General features: G+C 38.9%; 2 protein-coding genes across 3 annotated transcripts; one reads left to right on the top strand and one right to left on the bottom strand.

Moving 5' to 3' along the window:
• The first annotated feature begins 6,745 nt into the window (after positions 1 to 6,745).
• Positions 6,746 to 11,128, top strand: ttll9 (tubulin tyrosine ligase-like family, member 9). Its single transcript, XM_055049747.1, has 14 exons — positions 6,746 to 6,874; positions 7,502 to 7,548; positions 7,633 to 7,725; positions 7,851 to 7,962; positions 8,095 to 8,280; positions 8,417 to 8,485; positions 8,565 to 8,655; positions 8,769 to 8,809; positions 8,912 to 8,999; positions 9,136 to 9,194; positions 9,840 to 10,036; positions 10,188 to 10,301; positions 10,559 to 10,683; positions 10,860 to 11,128. Exons 1-14 carry the CDS (start codon positions 6,860 to 6,862, stop codon positions 10,922 to 10,924), a joined length of 1,302 nt encoding a protein of 433 aa, XP_054905722.1. The 5' UTR covers positions 6,746 to 6,859; the 3' UTR covers positions 10,925 to 11,128.
• A 247-nt stretch (positions 11,129 to 11,375) lies between these two features.
• On the bottom strand, positions 11,376 to 17,421 carry fam217ba (family with sequence similarity 217 member Ba). 2 transcript variants are annotated; one of them, XM_055049481.1, is made up of 5 exons: positions 16,388 to 17,421; positions 15,896 to 16,274; positions 15,706 to 15,802; positions 14,632 to 14,696; positions 11,376 to 14,516 (listed from the first exon to the last, which is right to left on the bottom strand). In XM_055049481.1, exons 2-5 carry the CDS (start codon positions 16,012 to 16,014, stop codon positions 13,073 to 13,075), a joined length of 1,725 nt encoding a protein of 574 aa, XP_054905456.1. In that variant the 5' UTR covers positions 16,015 to 16,274; positions 16,388 to 17,421; the 3' UTR covers positions 11,376 to 13,072. The 2 variants fall into 2 exon arrangements, with proteins under 2 accessions (XP_054905456.1, XP_054905455.1); XM_055049480.1 differs by having other exon boundaries at positions 15,896 to 17,421.
• Between the last annotated feature and the right edge of the window lie 81 nt (positions 17,422 to 17,502).

The raw sequence follows: 17,502 nt of genomic DNA, 5'->3' as shown, positions 1-17,502 counted from the left end.
AAAATGGTACAAATAATAGAAATAAGTAGATAAGTGAGTACAGAACAATACAATTATTTGTTATAAAACAAAAACAATGTGGCATCACATACTTTATGCTGAAAACATTCAACCTCCTGCAAACAGGATCATGAGCAAAACTCAAAACTGCTCAGGTGTTTACAATAAATTACACAGGGACAAACTAGGAACAAAATTCAAAATGAACTAATTATGAGGTTTTGATCCAAATTAATGACTAACTTCTACTTTTAATTGCCAATTCAGTATTAGAATTATTAGAATACCTGAACAGAATGTTTCATAGTGTGGGCAATCAATCAAAGACATGATAGCTGCATTAGGTGTGTTTGAGTTACAACTCCTGAACACCTGGAGTGTTTGCGGTGAGAAGAACATTATCTAAAAAAGAACATCCTCAAAGAAGCACTGCATTGCCCAGTGATGCTTTGCTTCCACTGACGTTTACAAGGAAGGAGTTCAAATAATTTCGTGTGGTATTTGAAGAAAGCACTTGTGTTATTGCTTGTGTTCAGTTATTTAAATTGTTCTTTTGTAATTTGTTTATTGCAAAAACATTTTTTTTTTGCATATTTTACCAATAAACCTAATCTGCAGTTGGAATGGAATAATATATTAAATAGTTTTGGGGGGTTACGACAAGCTTTACAAAAAGTTGCATGTTTTATTGAATGATTTATTGAACATTATCTATGAAATCAATTATTTTTAGTTGAGTAATCTCATCTGTGAACGGTGTGTGCCAAAGAAAGCTATATTGCTGTTGTTGCAATATCATGTGAAACATAAAATAGCTACTAGTAACTGAAATCGTATGTGTTACTCCATGATGGATGGATGTGACCTCACCAAAGTAAAAACGCTCTGAGGTGACAAATGGGAGCCAAAGATGTAGCAATTAAACAGGAACATATTTTTTAATGAAAGGCAGTGATGCAGGTGGTGGAAGTAGAAATGAGTCACACTTCTGGAGCACAGATTGGGTGACTTTTAGGTGGAGGTTGCTCCAAATCATGCTCAAATCAGTGTTATTAAAACAAACTTTGCTCTCTCCAGTCTGCAACTCCAATTTCCCTTTAGTTGCTTGGACCGTTGGGTGTTTATTACGCTCAGATATTGAGCTGCCAGACAGCCTGAAACAGAATAACAAAGAGGAAACAGAGTTATTTGGATTTTTTTTTTATAACTACGTCTGAAGGCACTGTCTCACTTGTGGAAATAATTACCTGAAGATGAAAGAAATAGACCAAAACCCAAGGGCAAACATAGAAATGCATGAACAGAACACTGACATGAACCAAAGGTATAAGCTCCTGAAAATAATTAAACTCTTTTTTTGTTGTTGTTTGTTTAATAATCTACAGCCTCTGAAACCATTTACTTCCTTAGTCCCAGTAATAGACACGTTAACTGTCCTACTGAAGCATCCTCTGAAGCCAAATCTGTCTGACTCATAACTGCCCTCTGGTCCCCTTCCAAATTCCCTAAGGCTAAGGTTTTGTGCCATACCCAAGTCCTCTGGCACAATCCCCAAGCTGGGAAACAGAGAATTCCAGATAAATTAAGACCATATTCTGTTTTCTTTCTCCTCAACCCAGTTGTGGAGACAGAGCGCTATCAGGGAAGTTGACTGTGTGTGGTTTGGCGGTTTCAGGATGTGTGCATGCTGCGAAAGACCTTGTACATTCTGGTCTATTCAGTCTGCTTTTTTCAGTGTGGGTTCATTGTTAGTTATTTACCATAAGTGGGGAGTCAGAGCTAAACAGAGAAGGAACACAATCTCCGCGGTTAACATGTTTTGGCATTGCTAATTAAGGCAATAAAATGAGGTTGAGAGCAATAAACGTATCTCAATTAAATGTCTCCCTCCTCCTTGTGTTGTGCAACACATTTAGGAGTTTAAATTGTATTTTGCAACTTAGCTCATTATGACAGTCTTTAAACATCAGATGTTATCCACAGAGTTAAGCTTGACATTGTTCTTTATTCTTTTTGTTTTATCAGGCCGTCAACTCAACAAGTTAGACTTTGCTTTCGCACAATACGCTACGTTCTGTTTGACAATAGCCTTGGTGCCTTTGCTTCTGTTGTGGCTTTCGGCAGAAGAAAACATTCATAAACTTCAGCAAGAACAAGGAGACATTAAGGAATGCATTAAATTGCAGAGGTATTTCAGATCCCACTTTGACCTGTTATTCTGGGCTTCCACATGTTTCATTAGAAAACATATTTGTGTGCAGCACCCAGAGATTTTCATTTCAATACCAGAGTGTGTTGTTGCTTCTAAGTTAGTAAGCAGAGAAGCAATAAACAGGTGGGACTCATATTTGAGTCTAAAAACATGTAAAATATCTTGGACTTATTCTGGAAATAAAATATCCCCTTTTAGTGGAGAGGAGATCAGATTGGATTTTTTTTCCTTGTAGAGCTGACATGATTTTGTCTGTAAGGTTGGTTGGTGATGGTAAACTGGATAAAAGTTTTAAATGATGGGTCTCTGTAATAATCTAGTAATTTACAATAAACCTCTTAACACAATGTCTGCTCGAATGGTTGTGATAAGAGGGACTGTCATAAATGTATCCATGTCTTTTCAAGACGTGTACGTTTTGTCTTGTTACAACCCCAAACTTGATCTTATTTTATTTGAAAGAACAACACATAATTGTGAAAAACAAAAGATTACCACAGATACTTAGTTCTGTCCAGTATCTTTTCTTTTCCTGCTGAGAAAAATATCCCTGCACATCCTCCACCAGATTTCACTACATGAAAGAAGTAACCACTGGGATGTGGTATGTTTTACCTCCTCCACAAGTGAAGCTTTATAGGGTAAAAACATCAGCACTGGTCTAATTTGATTGCTGTGTCTTCTCTATGGCAGTTGACAAACTGCAAACTGGCCTTTCTTTGTGCAATGGTTTTGTTTGAGGACTGTGTGACTACTTACTTGACTTTCATTTTTAAAAGATTCTTCCACTAGATCTACGCAGCTCCTCCACAGCCACTCAACTATCGGTTTGGGAATATCCATGTCTTGTTAGCTGAACAGTTGTGCCATATTCTTCATTTTCAGATTATGGTTGGAACAGTGCTCTCTCAGAAATTCAAAGTTCAGAATATTTTTTTATAGCCAAAACCTGTTTTAAACATATTCAAAACATTATCTTTGATCTGTTTACTTTAATCCCTAGTTTACGTAATGTTTGTTTGCCAATATTCCGTAACAATCATCTGAGACCTTGACAGAACATCTAGATTTATAACTGTAATTACTGGCATATTTACTCAATTATCCAATTTGTTTACTTCTGAAGGCAGTTGACTGCACTGGAATTAATTTAGGGTTATCTAAATAAAGGGCGATATGCATACAATTTTATTAGTAAAGAAAAAATTGTAATTATGCATATTTTTTATTGTAATTCTGGACAAATTTGTCTTAAAGGTGATTTTTGTTGCTCATAAATCTCCACTATACCACTGAATACTGAATATCTGTTCTCTAACCTAAAACAATATGGATACTTTGGTCTTCTTTTTTTTTATCATACTCCTATTACTGACCTAAAATTTTCAAACCAAAATCTTGCAGTGCTTAGTCGTCTACCAAAACAGTATATTTCTAAGCAGAACATCTATATAGGCACTATAATGCAGGCAGTGTAACTTGAAGACAAATAGCAGTTTATACCCTAAATCCCATAAGTTTTCTACTTTGTGGTTTAGCTGCTGAGGAGCATACGGTTCTGCAGGACTGATGACTTTCACCTTCTGGAAACTGTATGACCTGTGGGATACCTCACAGTAATTGGTGAAGATTTATGCAAAACCTCAACAGTGATGAAGCCAGCACTGTCAGACTGAGGCAAACATTAAATCTGTGCAAAATGAAATTCAGCATTGGATATGACAATTTAAATTGGACAATAAAGCTGGAATTCAATTTGATTTCCTCAGAGAACACGGGCTGCATGTCTGAAAGAGACAAATCCATTGCGGGTTGGTCCTCAAAAACAATCTTTATTCCAAGATACCGGTGAAAATAACGTTTACATTTTTCTCGTGTTGCATAAGAACAAGTGGTCAGCCAAAATTATATGTATACCATGTACAGCTGCTAGACAGATAGCAACTCCCTGGAGGGAGGGATGCCAAACCCAAAAATTTTCACTAAAACAAGCCCAGATAATCTGTTTCCATATAAAAAATAGCGCTCAGAGATTGATCTTTGAGAGGCACCTATGGTTCAACTGACTGTTATGCCTGAGAACCAAAGTTTTTGGTTGAAAACTGAAGAAGTAATGCACTCTAAATCAAATAAAAGGCTGAACATGAAAATGGGAAAGCCAGAGCTGCTGTGGTCATATAAATGGAAACTCATGGCTAAAGGCGAACTTTGATCTTAAAAGTCACTGACCTATAAAATGGAAAAAACTATTTATTTGAACATGCTCTGTTCAAAACACCAAGTTTGTGGTTGGAAGAGAAAGGTCAACCTGCACTATTGTGTAAAAAGAAAATATTGTGATGAACAAAAACATTTAAATCAGATTTTTTAAAAAACAAACAAACAAAAAAACTGTTTTTTGCTGCAAGCCATACAAGAGAACAATGATAGATAGCAACATAGCAAAATATGATAGATAGATAGATAGATAGATAGATAGATAGATAGATAGATAGATAGATAGATAGATAGATAGATAGATAGATAGATAGATAGATAGATAGATAGATAGATAGATAGATAGATAGATAGATAGATAGATAGATAGATAGATAGATAGATAGATAGATAGATAGATAGATAGATAGATAGATATAGATAGATAGATATAGATAGATAGATAGATAGATAGATAGATAGATAGATAGATAGATAGATAGATAGATAGATAGTAGATAGATAGATAGATAGATAGATAGATAGATAGATAGATAGATAGATAGATAGATAGATAGATAGATAGATAGATAGATAGATAGATAGATAGATAGATAGATAGATAGATAGATAGATAGATGATAGATAGATAGATAGATAGATAGTAGATAGATAGATAGATAGATAGATAGATAGATAGATAGATAGATAGATGATAGATATAGATAGATAGATAGATATAGATAGATAGATAGATAGATATAGATAGATAGATAGATAGATAGATAGATAGATAGATAGATAGATAGATAGATAGATAGATAGATAGATAGATAGATAGATAGATAGATAGATAGATAGAGTGTCTGAACACATTGAAGCTCATTTGCAAAATAACAACATTTTTATTAGAGGCTCCAGTCCAGGATTTTAATGACACTATATTCCCATCATCTGTTTTAATTTAAAATAGGACATTTTCTTTTACCATATCTTCTTTTGCCTCAATGTTGTTCACAATAAAATAAATTCTGAATATGTCAATGCATGATAAAGGTATGTTCCCCAAACTCACTTGAATAACTCTCATGTCCAAATGACATACAAAAACATGTATTGTAATTTGTCTGCTCTGTGAGAACATTGTGAAACTAAGCTTTGGCTCAGAGGTTTGCCTTGTTTTGCTTTCCAGTTGAGACACGGCAGTAGCTGACCACCCACATTCTAATTTAACTGAAATAAATTTTCATTATGGGCAAACCTTATTTTTTCATTAGCTTCTAATATGATAGATCATTTATTGATACTGCATAGCTGAGATTGAGGTTCTAACCTATTATTAATCTTTCCACAAGAATCTAAGCCAGATATAAGATATTTTTACATTACCGACTACAATATGTTAAAAACAATAATCAACACTGTTTTATGAGCTGGACAGTGCATAGACTTCAGAGGCAGAATAAACAGTACACCTAAATCCACCTTTTTCTGGTCTTACAAAGAAAAACGAAATGCTCAACAAAACCAGAATCTGCAAGGTGTACTAAACAGAGGGAAAACAGAGTGTCTTAGTCACAAAATAAATATAGATTTGTTCAAATCCATTGGTTTTAGCAGGTTAGAGAGGGAATATGAAGAGAATGGTGTTTTCTCAATAAGCAGAGGAGAGAATTTTAATCTTTTGGCATGAATGAAAGATCAAAGTGCAAACTAGGTGACTCGAATCAGGACCTTTTGCTTTTAAACAGTTCTTGCTCACTGAACAGCACCTATTATTCAATAGAACCGTTGTCCTAGATTAAAAAAAAGAAAAGAAAAAAAATGCTAGACTCTGCAATGAACTATTTCATATATATTGATATATAAATTATTTGACAAGTTTAGATTGTTTTAAAGGGTATATGTTCATGTTTAAAATTCTAATGTTGAGAAAAGAACCAAAAACTCTATATTACTCATTTGAGGTTTTGGTGCCCTCGTGTGGTTATCAGGTGGTAAATAGCAAAGCTCGATAAAAACTGGAAATCAACTTTCATTCGAATATATTTATAAATGACATCCATTTTAAGTTCATTTTAATAGTAATTAACTGTTGAAAGTTATTCAATTTAAAGGCATAACTGATGATTGTTCTATTCTCTCCTCACATTATATCTTCAATTGCATTTTGACAGTCTAAAGCTAATCAGACCGGTAAAGGCCACTGCGTCCAAATAAATAAATTAATTAAAAAAACAAACAAATACAAGCTATATAAATAAACAAACTCATTTTCTCTAGGATACTACGGCAAGCGCTTCGGGACAATCTCCCCTCTCCGGCTGGTTCCTCGGTAGTCATAACAACGACTCTTGTTGACGTCCTTTCAGATAATGTAGCTTTCTCCACACAAATACCTCAAGAGGAAGTTCCGAAGCCTTCTGCTGCTACTTCGTGGTGAACGGGTCTATGTCGAAGCACAAGGTAAACAAGTGACACAAATACAAAATAATTAATTGGGGTAGAAGGGACACCTTTTTTTTTTTTCAATTTTTTTTAGCGCCACGTTAGAACGGGGTACTATTCTTCAAATGAAAATGTCTAATGCTTACTGTGACTTCACTTCATCTCCTAGTCGCTCAGAAAGAAGAGTCACCTTAAGCATTTCTCTGTGTTCAGCGAAGCGACAGTGAAGTAGCCAGAAATTTTACTCAAGTAAGAGTAACGATACTTGAGAAATAATATCAATCAAGTAAAAGGACGGTGCAACAATAAAAGCCAACCTAAATTGGCTAAGAATATTTTGAATGTACTAAGATGTGAATTGTGTGGTTTTTTTTCTATAATGTATTTAGTTTAGCACCAAAAGTTCCCTTTTTCTTCCTCAGATGTCATTTTCTTTTTCTATTATTATTATTATTTATTTTTTTTTTATTATTTTATTTTTTTTAAGATCATGATCTTTATTATTTTTTAGATCAGTTAGCCTAGTATTTTTTTTTGTATGGTAAATCGTTTTTCCCAGCACTGTTAGAAAGTGCCGGTTCTTCTTTACAAAATAAGAAAAGAGCTTTCGTTAAATCTTAACGTTTTCTTTCCTTACTTTTGCAGACATCTGGAAGCAAAGCCTCAAATGATAGTGGCAAAAGTGAGGAACGGTGGGTGTTTTGTCTAAACTGGCTAATGTGGAACTGACAAAATTAGCTGCTGGAAACTGCGATGTTGTTGCTGCTTCTCCTCAGGGAAGGAAAAATTTGCGTACGTTATAGATGCGGCTTAGTCAGCACCATACAAGATGTCCTGAAACAAAGACCAAACTGGGCTGAAGTCAAAGAGTGAGTTCAGGGACATATTGGGGGAGAGAAAAAAACTTTGCAGTAAGGAAGGTCATTAAGCAAAAAGACCTCAGCATCCTTCTTCTCTTTATTCTTTGTTTTGATTTGTTTTCTCCCATTTCCAGTGATGGAGAGTGGGACTTCAACTGGTGTGATGTGGGCTGGCTTAGGGAGAATTTTGACCACTCATACCTGGAAGAACACGTCAAAATAAATCACTTTCGTAACCATTACGAGGTGAGATATCTTCAATTCTGGTGCATTATGATTATAAACTAAAACATTTTACTTTTCTTTTTTTTTTCTAACAGAAAGTACAAACTGGTGTGTTTTTTTTTTTTTTTTTTTTTTTTTTGTATTTTAAAACAGCTGTCCCGCAAAAATCTTATGGTCAAAAACCTCAAAAGGTACCAGAAGAATCTGGAAAAGGAAGTTGGCCGCGAGGAAGCCTCTAAATGTGACTTTTTCCCTTGCACCTTTGTCCTGCCCAGCGAGTATCATCTCTTTGTAGAGGAGTTCAATCGAAACCCTGGCAGCATCTGGATTATGAAACCGGTGAGCTAAAATAGACCCAGTGCAAAAAATACAAATAATAATAATAATAAAAAAAGATTCTCCAAACTATCCTCAGTTTGGAGGATCCAAAAGACAAGAATCTATTTCACTTTGAAACTTTCTGGTGTTTTTTTAGGTAGCAAAATCGCAGGGCAAAGGGATTTTCCTGTTCAGGAAACTGAAAGATATTATAGACTGGAAGAAGGTAACATTTATTCCTTTTATGAAAAAAGTTAGAGTACTTTCAGTTACTAAATTGAACTCATATGTCTTGTTTTTCACAGGAAAGTTTTCACTCAGAAGAGCAGAAAGATGCAGCACCTGTGGAAAACTATGTGGCACAGAGATATATAGAGAACCCTTACCTGATTAATGGTAATCAACTGAAATACTGACATAAGATAATATAGTATCAATATAAGACATCCTATTATTATATGTTTACATATGTTGTAAATCCTTACTTGACATGTTTTTTATTATCACAGGTAGAAAATTTGATTTGAGAGTTTACGTCCTGGTCACGTCAGTATGTAGCAAGAAGTCATTCATTTTTATTTAAGTTGTTAACATTGCTGTTTACCTGCACATTGTGTATAAATATATTTATATATATTGTTTTGTTTTTCAGTATGTTCCCTTAAAGGCATGGTTATACAGAGATGGTTTCGCTCGCTTCTCGGGAACTCGCTTTTCGCTCAGCACCATCGACGACAAGTGTATCCCTTTCTTGTTTTTCCTGCCAGTATTTGAAGGTATAAAGAATAATCCACAGCACAAGTGTGACTGAAACAATCCCATTTGTCAGGCTCCTGTCCACTGAGATTTCTGAGTCGTCCTTAGTGTTCATTCCAGACATGCACCTCACTAATGTGTCTGTTCAAAAAACAGCTCCACACTATAATCATGAAGAGGTATGTATCCAAAAAGAAAAAAAAAAAAACAGTTTTTTTAAAATCACCTGTATAGTTAAACTATTGAGACAACCAGACATCAGTCATAGATGAATTATTCAACCATGCTGCAATCAAGTGAAAACTGCTTTAAAAATAAACCCAAATGAATTTAGCAATGTATTTTGAGAACTCCTGTCGAAGCTGAGGTGAGCGTCCATAAACCTGGATCAAGTGCCATATGCTTCCCATGCAGCACCAATTGAATCTGTAAGCCTCCAGTTGGCTCCTCAAACTCCACATCTGAATCTAATTGACAATCTTCAGCAAGACTTTAAAAGTGCTTTTCCCAGATGCTCTTCATCCAACCTGACTGCACATTATTTTCAAGGAAAAGTCCCAAGGAACCAATCGTGGCTCCTTAGAATATTGTAAAATGAAGAAAAAAAAAGTCATTTTCAGTTTCCACAATTTTAAATTAAATTGTTGTGATTTATCACACAATTCCAAGTTTGAAGTCTGCAATGTATCAAAACGTAAAGATGTTTAAATAAAAAGTGCAATTACTTTACGAGGCGTTGTACATGTCTGACATTTTGAAAATTTATATCATACCATATGCTGTTGTAGGCACAGTATGTCACTGTTCTGTTTGATATGTAATAGGGATGCAAATGGCAGATGCAACAGCTTCGGAGATACCTGACTGCCAAACATGGTAGAGAGTTGATTGAAATCCTCTTCAAAGAGATGGATAACATCTTTATTCGAAGCCTGCAGAGTGTCCAAAAGGTCATTATAAACGACAAACACTGCTTCGAGCTCTACGGTTACGACATACTACTGGACGAGAACCTCAAACCGTAAGTGCTTTACCTATTATAATTTTAAATGTAGCTGAAGCTCCACAGCAGGCCTTATGCCATGCGAAGGTATTGTGTTGAGGTTTTCCGTCACTCTCGCTCCAAAGGCTAAGTGTACGTTTTCCGAATGCCACCTTCCATCTCCTCGCAGGTGGTTGATTGAGGTGAATGCCTCTCCATCACACACCCCCAGCAGTCGGGAGGACTATGAGATGAAGTTCAGACTCTTGGACGATACTTTGAATGTTGTTGACATGGAGGGAAGGTAAAAGGCGTCGTCACGACGAGGATTATATTTTGACATGAGCAAACTACATGTGGGGGACTTCCTGTCTTTGCATTAAATGCGGAGTTCAAAAATAATGGCTTTCACTATCTGTTAAGCACGTTAGATCGAATAATCGTATGGTATAAATGAACATGCTACAGAGGTAAAGATGGACTGGCATGTATTTAGACATGCAAGATAAAGTCTGTCCAGGGGATGCTAGGCACTCTAATGGATTGTTTTTTTCTCATTAGGCTGACTGGCAAGGAGAAAAGAGTGGGAGGCTATGATCTCATGTGGAACAATGGGCCTGTCTATAGAGAGGATGTCTACCTACAAACATTTGGCAGTTCATGTTTCACTGCCAACACATACTTGGGTAACTTAGCAGCAAAGTTAATGCAATCTTAATAAGGGAAAAAAGATGACTCATTATTTTGGTTTTGAAAGTGATTCGCTAATCAATTATTACCATTCTGTTTCTAGGGGTGTGCTTTACGGTCTGAATCGCTCTATTAATTATGACCCTCTGGTTTTGCCCGTTCTTTATTGCAGGGTGTCTGAATGACAGAGAAAAGCAGCTTCGCCATCTTTTCAAACCATTTCAGAGGAAGACCTAATAGTCTGTGTCCGGTATCTTCAACATGGCTTCACTTTTTTTTTTTTCTGGTAAAGGACGCCGACCCAGTTTCCCCCAATGTTTTCTGCATGCAAAAATAATATTTCAACCTTAGACCAATTTTGAACGTGCAACAAACAGGTTGCTTTAACAAGACGGGAACAGATTGTCGTGTCTTGTTTTTACAAATAAAATCTGAAATGTGTGATGTGCATTTGTGTTCAATCCCCCTTTACTCTGAATCCTTAAATAAAATACATTACTAATAGTTTTCTTAAGAATCTATCTGTGTCAAAATATAAATGCAACCACAATAGAATGGTTTGACCCACATGTGTTAAAGATGTCCAACCCCATCTTTTGCAATTCCCTGTATACTGATCTTTGTTAATGTCAATATAATAACTGAATAAATATTTAAATTTTACAAATAACTGCATGACATGTTTTCTCGCTTCCAAAACATTTATTTCTATGCCTTACAAATACTCGCATCCAACACTGAGAAAAATACCACAATCTTTCAACATAGTGTATAGTGTACACATGAACAATATTCGTCTGTCCTGGCCCCTTCACTATGGCTTTGACATTTTACATAAATATATACTTAGTGAGTGCAGTCATAGTACGTCACGTTTACGTTAATTTTAGTGCTTTGACCATTTAAATCAAACTGTAAAACAGACAAAGCGCTGTAATATTAACATTGCTCTACAAACATTAAGTATGTAGTGGAATGTGGAGGTGATCTGTCCACCATCACCCAGTTACAGCCCAGCGGCCATCATGTGTCAAAGCTCCATTCAAACAATTGGGATGACTGCAGAGGCCAGAGAAATTACATTCAGCTCTTCTACAAAACAATTCCTCTTTTCTCTTTCTCTCTCTCTCTTTTTTTTTTAGGTTAGTCACAAGGTAATCATGTAGATGACAAAAATAAATAAAAGTCGACCACGACGACGTCTCATAAATATAGCTATGGTATAGAAATTCTGGAAAAATACGCATTTACATTCGTAGCAAACAATCCACCGCCTTCAGTGACGAGACGACCTCAGCTCTATGCAAAATACATTAAGTTAATGCAAACTACAATTCAAGCTTTTTTGACAATGCAAAGCCCTTGTAACAAAAAAAAAAAAAAACCTGTAACAGAGTGGTGAAAAAACAGTACATCTCAAAGTCACAAGATGATCCAGTGTGTTTCCTTTTGCTGAAGAGACGTTTAAAGTTTAAAACAGGGGTCACAAAAGAATTATGGTTAAAAAAAAGCAACATAAAACAAAAATACATTCAAACATCCAAAGCTGCTTGAGTATTTTATGAAATGCTATGACTTGTACTAAATATCATTATGCAGTATTTATGCTTGTATCTGTTTTCATTTATCCTATATCTCTATTGTAACATTTAGAGAACGGAGGGATGACAGTGCGGTGCATTAAAATTCAGAGCTGTGTCTATGTTGATACTGAACCTCATGTCTAAGCAGAGCTCAGCATGACGCTTTTAATTCTACCGTTTTTTTTTTAAACAAATGCCAAACATACAGATGCCTCAATAAAATTAGAATATCACTGGAGAGTTTATTTATTTCAGTAGTTTTATATGAGCGACACTCATGATGATGAGAGACTGCGGCTTACAACTCATAAAAACTCAAAACTCCGTTTCTCACAGAATCTGAATATTAGCTAAGGAAATTATTTTCAAATAGACGCCCATAGACAACATAATCCTGGGTAAGCCCACCGACTGGACAATTGTCCAGCAGAAAGTCCACCAGAAGGACTGCCTTCTGGGAAAGACACAAAAGGAAAATTATGTGGAAGCAAAGAACACGGTTTGAAAATGTATGTAATCTGTCATTAATCTTAATAAAATAAGTTTTACTTTCTAAATTTGTGAAATAAATAAATTTTTTGAGGATATTAAAATGTATTTGGACACACCTGTACTATCCTATTGTTATCTACTAGTTGATGAATGACAGACCATGTCTATAGTTTAAAGGCTGTGTGCATCCTGCTGTATAAGGATTAGAGCATGTTAGTTTTACACAGACTTTACACAAAGCAAGCATAGGTTTAGGATTTTTTTACCAAGTAACCACTAACTAAAGCAATATACTTCAGGCCTATAGGGGTTACTTAGCAACAAAGTGCACATTTTTTGTTTTGCCATTTTGTTTAGGAATGCTGTGGCTGCTAGCTGGAGCTTTGGAGAGACTCGCTGGCTCTTTAGCAGCTCTTTTCGTGGCAGTTTTAGAGGCCTGACTTCCCTCCTCGGCCCGCTGACAGTCCCTCTCGTCTCTCTTGGAAGCGATGAGCTCTCTCTTGCTTCCGGGATGTCCCCGTTTCTCGGCGGCTGCACCTTTGATCCCGCTGGGCTCCTTCTTCACATCTGTCTCGGAGTTGGCTCTGACGCGGCTTTTCCTCACCTGCCCTCTGCCCTTTTGGTTAGTGCCGGCTTCCTGCGGTTGTTTCCGGGCGTTACCCGCAGCCTGCATGTGCCTGAGATGACTCCTCCCAGCTGAGGGGCTCACCGGTGTACGGGCCCCTCCCCCTCCGCCTTGTGCTCCAGGGCTCCTACCTTCAGAGGAGGCGGCTCGGGTCTCGCTGCTGCTCCGCTTCGCTGCCGCTCCTGGGCGCGCCTTGCGCTCAAGTAATGGGCTGAGCCGCGAGTGGCGCTGGTAGGCGTAGGCAGAGCAGCTTCCGTTGCAGAGAGGGTATCGCATGTGACAGTGCGGACACACTGGAAAGCGGGAGAGCTGTTGCTGGGCTGAGGCAGGCGACGGCGGGTTGTTAACAGGTGTGAAAGGGAAGGCTCGCGAGCCGTGCCGCAGCCCTTTGGGGGAGTTGAGTCGGGAAGATGGCGCGGTGTGAGGTCTGGCCGACAGCGCGGCCGTGGAAGAAGGGAAGCTCTGTGGTCTTGTGCGACCCCCAGGAGGGCGGCTGCTCTCTGCTTGCACCGTTTGGATTTGAAGCCACTCCAGGTGCAGCAGCCTCTCCAGGTACTTCTCTAAGGACCCCACAGGCTTGGGCCGGGGGGCGCCGCGGCCCTCGGTGTGAAGAAACACCGCCAGCTGTCTCAGGCTCCAGCAGTTGAAGGGCGGAGGCAGGAAATCAGAGTATGTGTACGCGGGTTTCTCACTCTCATCTTCGTCCCCCGCCATCCCATGGGGTCCTGGAATATCTGGGAGGAAGTCGTTAGTGTTAATGATCTCCGCCCGCAGGTTGAGGTGGGGCGGGGTGCACGGGGTGCACGGCGAGGGCAAAACAGGCAGCCGCTCAGAGTCTGACAGATCACTAGCGCTGTCAGAGTCGTCCTCCTTGTTGTTGTAGTGCTGCTGCAGTGCTTCTGGGGTCGGAGCCGGGGAATGCATTAGCGGGTGGGACGGCGACATCCGTAGTCCTGATATTGGAGAAATAGGCAGAGAGAGCGCTCGACGACTTTTTCCCATCCCCTGGCGATTTGGGAGGAGCTCGTTGCCGCACGGTGACAGTCGCTGATTTTCTCGTTTCTCCTCTTTCCTGTGTGTAGATGACTGCTTGCGAAGTTGAGGTCTACAGTCTCCTTCTGCTTCAGGGCTGAGAAGAGACAGATGGATTTAGGGAGTGGGGGAGAAGTCGTTGGAGGAATTAGGGATTTAATGTACCTGAAGGAACGCACTTAGAAATTATACACGCCGCTTTCATCTCTTACCTTGTGAGTTTGCTTGCATTTTGAGACGCACCTGACTTCATCCTACCACCTTTAGACTGAGCACCCTGCAGAAAAGTCATTACAACCCAAAATTATTCTCACTCCTATGAAGTAATATGCCAAGCTCCAAATAACTCAGAGTACTGTTCAATCCATTATCAGAAAATGAAAAGAGTACAGTTCAATTCCAACACTACACTGAGACACCAGACAAGGAGAGCACTAATCTCCTTGCATGGAGGAGAAAAAAAGGATTTGCTGCTCAGGTTGGAGAATCTGTAGACATGTGAACAATTATGTGTGCACTCTAAAAATAGTGATTGTTGAATACACAAGAAGTTGTGTATTCAGTGTGAAACACTTGGGAAACACATCAAACACGTGGAATAAGCAATCCCAAACATACAGTCTGAGCCACAATTAAATGCTTAAGGTCAAAGGTTATTGGTATAAATAAATAAAGAACCAGTGGTAGAACTTTCCACTGAATCAGGCTGATTTTTAATGATATCACAAGGAAGAGTCACCACATCTATCAATCCCTAGATGTCCAAAACTGGTAGAATATTTATAATCTTCCTTCCACTTCACATGCAATTGTGAAGCCCTTATGTTTGTATCAAAAAAACCTCTCAAAACCTATATAAAGTTTTCTGATTGTAAAATGAGGAAGCGTGAATTCATTCAGGCAGCGCGGCTACACTATGCACTACTCGGCCGGTGTGCGTTTGTTGGCTGCATAAGGATGTCATTCATGCTGAAGGGACACCACCTGTTCCTGGCCTTATGCAGGCTTCTTGAATGAGAGCCCTGTGACCTGACTTAATACAACCAACTCAGCAAAGCCCGTTGGAAACCCTTAGGTGGGTGTCAAACAGGTGTTAAGATAATCAGTTCTAGTCTGAGCTTACTTTTTACCCAATGCTGTGCTGAATGAAAGGTGTAACTTTTGGACAGTCTAATCTGGCCCACTGCTGTGTATATCTCAGCTGCTGGGCAGTGATAACAGTAGTAACCTGTTATAATATATTAATACCTATTGCATATTAATTAGTAACGGTGCCAGTCACATACCCTCTGTAGGGCTGCTGTGTCCTTATCCTTATCTGGTCCCGGGAGACCATTTTTCATTTGGCTCATTGCTTTCGTGGTCTTGTTACATTTCTTTGAGCTGTGAAACAGAAAATAGCATCAGGCACGTCTTTAAGGAAAAATACAATCCATAAGATAACGTTCAGTCCCGTTCAGTGTAGAAAATGCCTACCTGGTAAGTGACCCGCTATTTTCGGTATTCTTAACTCGTATCTTCTCCTTGGAAACGACGCGCTTCAGTGTCGTGGAAGCCGTGCGCTCCTGCATGATGGGGCCCATGTTGCACCACATGGGACGCTGCGTCTGGAGTCCAGCACGGATCTTGTCTTGCACGGTAGCTAAAGAAGCCAGCCGACATCTCTGATCAGACAGCCTCGTCTGAGGACGCGGCTAAAATCACCCATTTTCTCCGAGGTGCTGCAATGCATCATGCGAAGACACCAGCCTCTCCTCTTCCGCTGCAGGTTTAACACACGAACTGCTGTTTTTTGGTCCTCGACGCTACGTCGCTGCTCCAACACGATGCCGCTTTGGCTCTACTCGCAATTAACCTGTGACAAGGAAAGGCATATCCGACTCCAATGTCACCCTTTTCATCATTACGAATGCAACAAAGCAGAAGCAGCGCAGACGCTTTGTTTCCCTGTGAGATGGGTTTGTTTACCTGCTGCTGCTGACTGGCTCGCTGCCTGTGCCGAAGTGAGCCGCCGGAGTGCATCATGGGACTTGAAGTGTAAGCGTCAGTGATCGAGATCAAAATCCACCACGGGTGCTGTTTAAAAGCGTCCAATTATCACTTTAAAACACTGGAGATGCAACAAATCTTATTTTGAGGCCCCTAAATAGACGCAGGAAGAGAAAAATAAGATGCACACCTTTGGCAATCAGTCTTGAGCTACTCAGTCACCCAGGCAACATCAGTGGGCACGTTTCTTAACAGTCAGCCGGCGAATCACTCGGCCAGAAGACATAACGGGGCGGTTTGGGCGGGGTTTCTCTGAAGTGAAGGTCAGGTTAGGATCTGTCTGAAGGATCTTGGTTCATAGCATCATTAATAGCTCACAGGATAAATGTCAGCTATTTATCCTGTCAGCTACTTTAGTTTCAGTTTAGCAGTAACCTGAACTAAAGTACTATGTTTCACCTGCTTGTTGATACACACACATCAAATTCTTTACTGGATAATTATTATCTTGTTATGCAAAAAAAAAAAAAAAAAAAAAAAAAAAAAAGAAAGAAAGGAAACAATCTGCTATGTTTATCACAGTCATGTGGTAGAAGTGGACATTTACAAGTCATTTGAGAAGAGTATGGCTTCCCACACTGTCTGGCAAAGCTCTGGTGACAGATGTAGAGACTTCTGCTTTAAAAAGGAAACACACCAAATCAGTAGTATGGTGGTGGTGGTAGGAGGTCATCCTGTAATCGATGGGGCTTAGCCTCTTCGCCATCCATCTCGAGCGTTGTGTCCTTGTTGTGTCCTTAAAGACCTGCCTTGCCTGCTGGTGGTAGTCAGAGGGCCAAGCAGCATTGGTGCTTTTTTGGCTACATTGTAGCGTACCTCCATTGGCATTTGAATGTATGGGTAAATGATTTAATGTCGTTAGGATCTGTCTGAATGCTTTAGAGTCCTCTGGATTTGATAACGTGTAATACCAGTATTTGCCAGTTGGTAGGAAATTCATTGCACGGTCTGGGTCCTTGCTGGTTCATGCTTTTTTTGGTGTCTCTCTTCCGGGCTTTCAGTACTCAGCTGTCTCAAGAGCTGGTCCAAAGGAG

Source organism: Poeciliopsis prolifica, unplaced genomic scaffold (assembly GCF_027474105.1).
Source record: "Poeciliopsis prolifica strain line A6 unplaced genomic scaffold, Auburn_PproV2 SCAFFOLD029, whole genome shotgun sequence".
Classification (NCBI taxonomy): Eukaryota; Metazoa; Chordata; class Actinopteri; order Cyprinodontiformes; family Poeciliidae; genus Poeciliopsis; species Poeciliopsis prolifica.
This window is presented reverse-complemented; position numbering and strand designations above follow the sequence as displayed.

Coding starts and splice junctions, on each gene's coding strand:
- ttll9 (XM_055049747.1), top strand. Junction 7,963..8,094: donor ACTTTCGTAACCATTACGAG/GTGAGATATCTT, acceptor ATTTTAAAACAG/CTGTCCCGCAAAAATCTTAT. Junction 10,302..10,558: donor GTTGTTGACATGGAGGGAAG/GTAAAAGGCGTC, acceptor TTTTCTCATTAG/GCTGACTGGCAAGGAGAAAA.
- fam217ba (XM_055049480.1), bottom strand. CDS start 16,014: ATGTGGTGCAACATGGGCCCCATCATGCAGGAGCGCACGGCTTCCACG. Junction 15,803..15,895: donor AATAGCGGGTCACTTACCAG/GTAGGCATTTTC, acceptor TCTGTTTCACAG/CTCAAAGAAATGTAACAAGA. Junction 14,697..15,705: donor ACACAGCAGCCCTACAGAGG/GTATGTGACTGG, acceptor ACTTTTCTGCAG/GGTGCTCAGTCTAAAGGTGG.